At 41.1% G+C, this 10,299-nt stretch overlaps 1 protein-coding gene across 1 annotated transcript in view; it reads right to left on the reverse strand.

Moving 5' to 3' along the window:
• Positions 1–10,299, reverse strand: part of EIF2AK2 (eukaryotic translation initiation factor 2 alpha kinase 2) — a 31,551-nt gene that overhangs the window by 20,007 nt on the left and 1,245 nt on the right. The window contains exons 2-8 of the mRNA XM_045287028.1: positions 9,202–9,205; positions 8,692–8,837; positions 6,660–6,795; positions 6,038–6,117; positions 5,774–5,870; positions 3,809–3,843; positions 1,742–1,804 (exon numbers count right to left, since the gene is read on the reverse strand). Coding sequence (XP_045142963.1) covers positions 1,742–1,804; positions 3,809–3,843; positions 5,774–5,870; positions 6,038–6,117; positions 6,660–6,795; positions 8,692–8,837; positions 9,202–9,205 — 561 coding nt within the window. The remainder of the gene's footprint in view (positions 1–1,741; positions 1,805–3,808; positions 3,844–5,773; positions 5,871–6,037; positions 6,118–6,659; positions 6,796–8,691; positions 8,838–9,201; positions 9,206–10,299) is intronic.

The following is a 10,299-nucleotide window of genomic DNA, read 5'->3' on the forward strand; positions in this document are numbered from 1 at the left end:
TTTTGAGAATTATGATGACAACAAATGTACAAATGTGCTTGACACAATCGATGGATGTATGGATTGTGATAAGAGTTGCATGAGCCCCAAATAAAATGATTAAAACAAAATAAAAATAAAAAACAAATATACAAAAAAAGAATTAGTCTTGGAAATCCACAGGGGCAGTTCTACCCTGTCCTATTTGGTTGCTAAGAGTTGTATTCAAATCAATGGCAGTGACTATTTTTTAAAGGTTTACAACTACCTCATTTTCCCCCTTCCCTTCACACCCCACACTCCATATGAAGCCCTGTCAATTCTTACTTCGAAGCACCTCTCTGTGATATGTCCACTCTTCCCCATTGCCAACAGCTCGCCCATCCAACCTTCTACCACCAGCTCCTGCTTTACCATCCTAACTGGACACCCCACTTCTCCTGCCAATCCATGATCTACAGAGCAAGTAGAGTTCCTTTTTTAAAGACCCAAAGCCCACAAACTTAGTCTGGTCATGTCACTCTGTTATCAATATCTCCCAATAACTTGCCTTTACAATTAGCAAGAAAATGCTTCAAGATAACGCAAGACTTCGACCGAGCCTCCCCTCAGGTGCTCACTACACTCCCGGCACACAGCCTTCTCTCTGCTTCTTTAATAGCCAGTGGGTTTTTCCACTATTAACTCTCCCCCTCGTGCCCTTCCTTTGCCTTACCACCCACCCTCCTCACTTTACTGCAGTAACTCTTCCCCAGCCTTCCCCACAAATCAACCCTAGAGAAATCTTGTCTCACCCCTCGTTCAAAATCCAGGGGTCTGTCTTGTTTCAATTTCTTACCATCCCTTTACTGGTCCTTCACAGCCCAACCAACAAATCAGTCATGTCGTTGCTTGCGTAATGGGAGCTGTTCTTGCAAAAAAACTCCACAGAGCAGGAAGTGTCTCCATACATTCCAGCTGTAACCCCAATGCCTACCATAGCACCAGGCATGTATTAGATGCTTAATAAACATTTGATTCTTTACTGCTTTTAAAACTTGCACTGAATGCCCAACCCTGTTCCATATAGGTTTTCTCTGTACCTTCCACCTCCCTCTCACGCTCTGAGATTGCTCGTCACATATCTATTTTGGAAACCACTGGTTCACAATGTGTTTATTTTTAGTTTTAGAAACTTTCAGAGATGTCATTGAAATCCACATAAGCGTCATAGATCTGCATTTACCACCCTCCATTTAGGCAAGAGGAAGACCCTCAACAAGATGGTTGCAACAAGCAGTTGCAACAATGGACCGGAAATGTATCAACAATTTTAAGGATGGTGGCTTTTTATTGTACCTAAGGTCACAATGAGTTGTAACTGCCTCCATGGCACCTAACAAGCCTCACTGTTCTAAAAGAAAGCACTTTTTCATGGCTCCAGTGGAAATATCATTGAACCAGCCTAAGGTGGTGTAGTGGTTACGTGTTGGACTGCGATCCACATGGTCATCAGTTTGAAACCACCAGCAACCTCACGTGAGAACGACTGGACTTTCTATTCCTGTAAACAGTTACTGTCTCAGAAACCCACGGGGGTCACTATGAGTCAGCGTTGGCTCCGTGGCAGGAAGTTTGGGGTTTTTAAGAGGGGTTTGGAGTTAGAATCACTTGACAGGGCAATGACTCGATGGCAGTGGCTGCATATACAATAGAGCCTTAGAAACTTTTGCCATATCTTTAAATATTTTTTATATACATTTTATTTTATAGACCCTCTTACCTGGAGTCAACAGTATACTTCTTTGCTTCTGCCTTGAAGAAATTAAATACAGGTGCCAAATTTCTAAAAAAAAATAAGCAAAGAAGGTAAAACTCAAATAACACTGAAATGAAGCACAGCTCGACTAGCTGAAAGGCGTAGGTCTGAACCCCTACAGAGGTGCCTTCGAAGACAGGCCCGGTGACCTGCTTCAAAGAGGTCATAGCCTACAGAGCCATCCTTCCGCTCTGCCGAATCTTCTCGACAGCACTGCTAATAACAAGGACAACAATATGCCTTGCATTTGGTCTGTTATATTTTGAATCGACAATTAGCCTTGTGGTGTAGTAGCTAACTGCTTGGCTTCTAATCTAAAGGTCAGTGGTTCAAGCACAGCAGCTGCTCTGCAGAAGAAAAATGTGGCAGTCTGCTTCTGCCTTGGAAACCCTCGGGTCCAGTTCTTACTGTGTCCTTTAGGGTCAAGATAGGGCCACTGTGAGTCAGAATAGATGAGAGGTCAATGGGTTTTATTGGAATGACCTGTTTCGGATCCACTTGCCATTGAGCTGAGTTCAACCCATGGCCACTCTCTGTGAGTCAGAGTAGAATTGTGCTCTGTCAGCTTTTCTCGTGGCTGATTTCTTCAGAAGTAGATCACTGGGCATTGCACCCAAGGCCTTTCTGGGAGCTAAAATGCAGGTTAGCAGCTGAGCACGATGACTGTGCATCACCCAGGTTATCAGGAAAACAGACTACAACATGACAGAGCCACTGCTATGGGTACATTCCAACTCAGGGCCACCCCCTGTGTTCCTACAGAGGAGAACCACTACAAGGGGTGTTCTTGGCTCATCATTACGGAAGACGCCTGTCTTCCAACTACTACCTTTAGTAGTAGGCAAGCCCCAGCTATCTGTGTCCCCGACGCGGCCTCGAACCCAGGCAGATCATTCTTTTCTTTCTGAGCCCATACACCGTGATTCTCCTCTGGGCTCTAATCCTTCTCCTTCCTTTCTGGTGCTTTCCCCCCTCCCTAACTCATCATGGTTGGTGTGCCCCTTGTCTCCCCACAGACTCAGCACCTGACGATGTCCAGGTCCTTACACCATTCTTTTCGTCGCAGTTCCTTCGTAATTCATTACCTATTGGCAGTGAGCTACCTGTAAATATCGGTTGGACCACTGACTAAGTTGAATATACCCCTATTGTCATCGCCCCTGTAACCACACATCTTTCTTTACCCCCTTCCCTCTCTCACCCAAAGACCGTTAACTCTACCTCCTCAGGTCATGCCTACTCATTCTTTGCAGTCTCTCTTCCAAATTCTCTTTGTTCCATTTCATCGCCACAGTAGCAAGGACTGAGGGTAGGGCCCTCTGACATACAGCTCTCTCTTCTTTCCACCACTGATCACACAATAACCATCATGCTTCTTCACCGTGTCTACCTGCTGTTCAGACATACCGGTGGTGGCTCAGAAGGGCGCCTCCTGCCATCTCACACTCATTGCTAACTGTCTGCAGGCTTGCTTTTCTCTTCAGCTATAAAACCAACTTGCCATTAACTTGAATAATATTTGGTCTTCCTTTAAAAAACCCAAGTTATTATGCCATTTCTACCCAACTTATTTGTCTGCAAGACAGTGCACTGATTTTGCCCATACTTCTCTGTCGCATAGCTCTCAGCTCACATCCTCTGTCTTATCCACCTGTCCGATAGGGTTGCTATGAGTCGGCATTGACTCAATGGCAGGGAGTTTGGTCTTTTTGGCTTTATCCATTGGATGCCCTTGACCAATTACGCTAGCAATACTCACAGTGTTTCATGTCTACAGTGAAGTACATGTGTGCATCCAAAGATTTCTCCACATATCTAATATTATTTGTCAAGCTTTAGCTTTCTGTGAGCCTCAACCATGTTCTCTACTTACTCTGAAATTCCAGTCAAATAAGAGTAGATGGAAACCATTTTTAGAAAAGAGAGCACGTGGTATTGTACAAATACTGAAACCTTAATAAATAAGATTGACAGGACAAGCCTGACGTGAAACCTCACTTCAAAATACATTCCGTGCATAATACTACTCACCTCTTGACCTGCCTTTGGAGATTTCGGCCACTGCTCTATAGCAAAAGAGAAAGGACATTTTAGTTTCAGGTGATCAAACCAATCTAATCAGTTCTCTAAGGAAGTTGCCTTCTTTAACTTCAAGCTGGTTCTCTAAGCACATGTCTTTGCACGTAAGATGAACAGCTTCATCAATCCGGCTTCTCGGGCTACTTGGCAATGTTCTCATCTATTAGAAAAACTGGCAGACATGGCAGGAAAGACCTTTTTTTTTTTTAATGGGAATTGAAGGACCACTTCTAGTGAAGCACTGGTTCTCCAGGAAGTGTACAGTCTGTGAGGATCCAGTGATCCAAAGGGCCAGAGGCTCTCAGAAGAGTGTGCATCGGAATCACCCACAGAGCTCATGAAGACACGGATCCGGCTGGTCATAACTCATTAGCGGTTTATGCCTTGATGGCCAGGTGAAAACAGCAATAGTGGAATTTTGATTTTTTTTTCTAGCACCAATGAATCATTTAATTTTACTATTTAATACAAAAGGGAGGAGGGCTTTTATTCATAGCCCTAAAAAAGAATAAGGCCTTGTCATTCATTTCACCTAACTGTTCTTCACTTATATTCATTCCTTTGAGTTCTGGTAGGCATTGGGGCTTTTCCATAATTCAAGCATGTTGGCTGGAGAAGACAGCTACAATGTCCTTGGCTCTTACAGCCTACCTACTTCAGTAGTGCATCACAACTCCATGAGGGGATTTCACAAAGTACCTGGAGGAACTCTATTCTATATGCCTTTCATTTTTCCATCGATTTTTGAAGGCCCCTCATCGTATGGTTAATTTAGACATTATCCTCTTAATAGACCACGTGTTTTCATGGTTTCTCCTATAACAATAGAAAAGCGTGCAACAACGAGACAAAGAACATTCTTCTACACGTTGTCTTTTCCACACATGCAAGGGTTTCAAGAAGACGCTAGAAATGGGACTGCTCAGCTCGATGACATGCACACCCTCAACTTCAGCACATAGTGTCAAATTGTCCTCCAAAGTGGTTGCACCAATTTGTACTTCCACCAGCAGGGTACCAGGGCAATCACTGGTATGGCAAGACATACATTAATATTGTTTTATGCTATTGTTCTAAAACATATATGATATAAAGTTTGCCCCTTGAGCCATTTTTAGGGTACAGTTCAGAGATAGCAATTACATTCACTACCTATTATGAATTTTTTCATCAGCCCTATAGAAGGCTATCAGTACCATGGACAGTGAGTTCCAATTGTTCTCGCCTCTCAGTCCCTGGTAACCACCATAAACTTTTATCAACTCACATGCCTACCCCAGCTATTTTATGTAAGTGGGATCACACAGTATTTGTCCTTTTGTGTCTGCCTTACTTCACTCAGCATTCTGTTTTTAGGGTTGATCGTGCATGGATCAGAACTTTATTTCTCTTTGTGATTCTATCCATATTTCACTGTATGACTATATCACATTTTCCTTATCCGCTCACATGTCAGTGGGCATGCGGGTTGTTTCCACCATTTGGTTACTATGAAGAGGGCTGCCATGACATGGGTGTTCAAGTATTTCTCTGAGTCCCGGCTTTCATTTCTTTCGGGTCTAGAACTAGGAATCGCAGGGTCTTCTAGATCAATGTTGATCTTTCTGAGAAACTGCCAAATTGTTTCCTTTTAAGATTCAAAAGGATGGTTTAGAAATGGCATCTGATTTGTTCGTGTGTCATTTTCCTGATTACTATAAAGTGAGTTGATGGTCAGCGAGAAAGAGGGGGGCCCTTGACAAGAAATGATCAGAAGGCCGCTAAATACTGCTCCTTAGGAAGAATGGCAAAAATATGAAAATCATGCTTGGGTACTGGGGATCCAAAGATGAAATTATGATTGGGTCCTGCAGAGCATTTCAGAAGGAGGAAATGCAAAGGAAGACTGCGTAGGGAGGTCAGAGACGGATACTATACCAAAGAAGATGAAGCTTGGGCTTTAAAACTGTCACTGCTATGCTTTTGTTCTGATCCATTTGTTGATATTCCATTTTCGAATGGTGAATCTGAGGTGCTAGAAGAAAAGGAGATTGCTATTAGGCGATGAATTTTGTCCATGTTGGTATATGAATCAGACATTTCTTTTTCTACCTTCTCCTTAAACATGGAACATTTGATTGAAAATGGTCCCGGGAAGGCACTTGGGTGTGCTTCAAATCACAGACGCTGATGCACACTTACAAGGAGCTGGCCAGAGAAGAAAAACTATTGGAGCAACTGGACGCATTCAGGTCACAACCCGAGGACAGCGAGTCAGTTTTCTGGAGATTGAAATGGAACAATATTAATTTTCCACATTGGCTCAGGCTCCGTGTACTAGCTCCCAAATTTATTCCCCCAAACTTCCCAAATTTACAGCACCGAACAATGATAAGGTGAATTTGTGTGTGTGTGTGTGTGTGTATTTGATCTAGGGTTAAGAAACAACCCTGAGTGGGAGGGGAACGTAAGGGTAGAGACCTAATGAGGTGTCAATTTGGTGAAGAGGAAAATAATATCCCACAAAAGGGAGAGGGGTAAAAAATGGGGTGTACAAGACCAGTAATGAGAAGGGTCGATAAACTGTTAAAGCTGTAGAAGATAGAAATGATCTGAAATATATCGGGTTTGCATCGGGCTGCTCACTGTGAGGCCAGCAATCCAAAACTATCAGCTGCTCCGAGGGAGTTACAGTCTCAGAGACCCATAGGGGCCATCCCCCCTGTTCTAGAAGGTCACCACGAGTCAGAATTGACTCAATGACACTGAGACTTCAGAATAAAAAATTAACAGCCTAAAAATCAAATCCAAAGGTAGTACATACCGCTAAGTTCTTTTCTGCTTTTATTTCATTATATGCAATTTTAGCAGCAAGTTGCTTTGCTTCCTGTTTAGTAGAACCGGAACCAATACCATATGTTCTCTGCCCGATTTTGCATCGGTAATGAAACCTAAGGGAACTGATGGAGAATACTTATCACTATAGTAAATCTAACGAATGGCTGGCAGAATTCACATCCTAACACAGGCCTGAAGACAACATTACTTTAATAGTACGTTTATCAGTTAAACCTCCAGAAAGATGGCTAACCAATGTGTCTGAATAAATAATCAGTATTGGCTGATTGCTCAGTTGGCATTTTTCATGTAACTTCTCAACCCACTGTGTTGTTGAGAGAACCGGTACAAAGGCATTGAGTGCATCTAAATGGAATATCAAAAATAAAAACACCTTACTGTGAAAGACTATATATGCTCCAACAAATTTGAAAATGTAGGTGAAATGGACATACTTCTAGAAATTCACTGTCTACCCAAATTAACACAGTCGATATAGAAAACCACAACAAACACAAAACAAAAGAAATCTATTAGGTCACTAAAAATCTTTCAGCAAAAAGAATCCAGGGCCAGATGGCTATGCTGGAGAATTCTACCAAGCACTTGGAGAAGAGTTGACACCAGTTCAGCAGAAATTATTCTAGAATATAGAAAACAAACAGCAAACTCCTGAAGGCATTTTATGAAGCAAACATAACCCCAAATACCAAAACTAGACCAAGACACTACCAAGATGAAAACTGCAGACCAACATTCCTCACGGATATAGATGCGAAGATTCTCAGCAAGATACAAGCCAATAGAATCCAACAACAACAGCAACAACAACAAACACAACAAGAAGTGCACTATGATCAAACGAGACTCCTGCCAGGCATGCAAGATGATTCATATTAGAAAACAATCAAGGCAATCCACCCCATAAACAAATCAAAAGATTAGAACCATATCATTATATTCACTGATGTAGAAAAGGCATTTGACAATTTCTAACACCTATTCCACATAAAAGTACTCAGCAAAATAGGAATAGAAGGGAAATTTCTCAATAAAATAAAGACAATGTACAAAAAACAACAACAGTCAACATCTTGCTCAATGGGGAGAAACTGAAGGCATTTTCCTTTTGAATGGGAACCAGCCAAGAATGCTCCCATCTGCTGTCTTATTCAACACTGTGCTCCAAGCTTTAGCCAGAGCAATCCGGCAACTCAAAGGAATCCAGATTTGGAAAGAAGAAGTGAACTCTCACTATTTGCAGATGATTTGATTTTATATGTAGAAGATCTCAAAGACTCAAAAAAATTTTGGAAACAATCAAAAGATTCAGCAACATAGGATACAAGATTAAGATACCAAAAAAATGGATCACAGTTGTGGGTACTAAAGAAGAGAGCACTGGAACGAATTCAGGAGAACAAGAACCACGCCCAAATGAAATACAAAGGAATAAACCTAACCAGAGAAACCAAAGACTCGCACCAAAACACGGAGAACATTACAACGAGAAAGCAAAACGGCTGGCATGAATGGAGAACGTCTCCTGTTCATGGATAGGAAGGTTTAATATTGTGAAAATGTCAATACTACTAAAAGCAATCTACACATACAATGCAATTCCTATCCAGATCCCAACTCCATTCTTTAAAGAACTGGAAAAGCTAGTTACTAACTTCATAAGGAGAGGGAAGAGACCCAAGTGGTTCACCACATACCTCAAGCAGGGCCCCCCTCCTCTCCCAGATCTCCCATAGACCAAGTCATCCAGATGCAACGCAGAAATGAAGGATCTCCCCGATTTGACCAATTATAGGATATGAGTATCAAGGCTTGCGCAATTAAGCATTTTAATATTTTCATGGCAAAGATGTTCAATTGTTTGTAAGTCATAAAATCTTCCGTGCAGAATATACAGAAAAGGAATATAAATATTTCTGGAACAGCAGCCATCAAGATGCTGCTGCTTTATGAGTACTGCTGAGATTCAAGAACACAGAAGGAAAATCACATCTCACCTGTTGACCTCAGACTCCTTCAATTCGGCCTTACAACATGGTTCATAATTGACTGAGAGTGCTTCTTTCTGAGAAATTCTATTGATAATACCTATGAAATTCCCTTCTGAAGTGTCTGTGGATGGCAGTGATAGAGAACTAACGTCCTACAAAGGAAAAAAAAGGCTTGCTTACTACAAATGACAACAAAGATTTAACTACTGCATTTTTTAACAAAATGACTAAATGAGCAATATAAAAAGACAACTTAGATTTATATATTTCCCTATTAAATACTTCAGGTATACATCTAAGTACAAATATTGTCCCACACCCCAAAATATCCACCAGGACAAATTTTAACAATAGGAAAGAAGTTACTCTTTTTTAAGGTTCATTTTTTTAAAAACCCATTTGCTTTGTTTTTCTATGCAAAGGTGTAACTTTTAGCTTTCAATTTCGTCTCCAAAGTCCCATCACATATTTTCCTTCTATTATATATGCCGTATAATTCTATTGGTATAGTGTAACCTTTCTAATTCTCCAAATGGGTAAAGGAGATTTAATTAAACAGAAATCTAGGATCTTTGGGAGCTGAGATCAAGGAATTCAAAAAGGAAGAAAATGTTTTGAAACTGGTTGCAGTACCAATTGCACAACACTGCCTGATGTGATTGAACTATGGACTGGTATGATATCTGTACAAGCTCCCAATAAAATGGTTTGGGGGAAAAAAAAAAGAAGAAGAAGGGAAAAAAATCTAGGATCTCAATTTAACAGGGAAGAATATATCTGAACCTTTTTTACCCCCCTAAATCTAACAAAATCTTTTCCAAAGTTTGTCTATGTTAAGTATATAAATTTCTCTTTTTGTTATTTTCTTTCAAGTTCTTTTTTTGGGGTGTGTGTGAAAAGTATTTTGTTTGTTTCTTATCGACTCAATTTTCTAGCTCATTATAATTTATGAGTTTCTGCTTGATTTTTAAAAATGTTTAGTAAAGCAGTGCTTCCCAAAGTGGGTGATACTATTCCGTGGGGCTCGATAGAATGAACCAATGGGGCTGCAGAAAGCAGATACCTACATTTTATCCTGGATTATGGGTGATAGCACAAAAGTTTTTCCTTGCCAAGGTGGCACTGAGTAATTTTTTCCTCTGGAAAGGAAGCAGTAGGCTAAATAATTCCAGAAACTATGAACTAAAGGAATAACAGCTCAAGTAAGATTTTTCAGGGCAATATCTTCAAAGCTAAAATTTCCCCACCTTTCAATATATAAAACGATCCCCTTTTGTCTCACGTGTAAATTATTTCACAGCTCATGTTTCAGCTGCTACTCCACTGCCTCCTAGCTCTAAGTGTTTGTGGTGTAGTGGGCTACTTGCTCAATTGTTAACCTCAAGGTCAGCAGTTTGAAACCACCGACTCTCCATTCCTGCAAAGATCTAGCCTCGGACACCCACAGGGGCAGTTCTGCTCTCCCCTGCAGGGTCGCTGTGAGGTGGAGTGGACTCGATGGCAGTGAGTTTTGAGAGCCAACCTGGGTTTTCATTTGTCTGTTTCTTCACTTTACGTAGTTTCCTTTTCCTGCCTAGGTACTAACACCTATTCCACATAAAAGTACTCAGCAAA

Source organism: Echinops telfairi, unplaced genomic scaffold (genome assembly GCF_000313985.2).
Source record: "Echinops telfairi isolate 266 unplaced genomic scaffold, ASM31398v2 ScPeMD7_10;HRSCAF=50, whole genome shotgun sequence".
In the NCBI taxonomy this organism is placed as follows: Eukaryota; Metazoa; Chordata; class Mammalia; order Afrosoricida; family Tenrecidae; genus Echinops; species Echinops telfairi.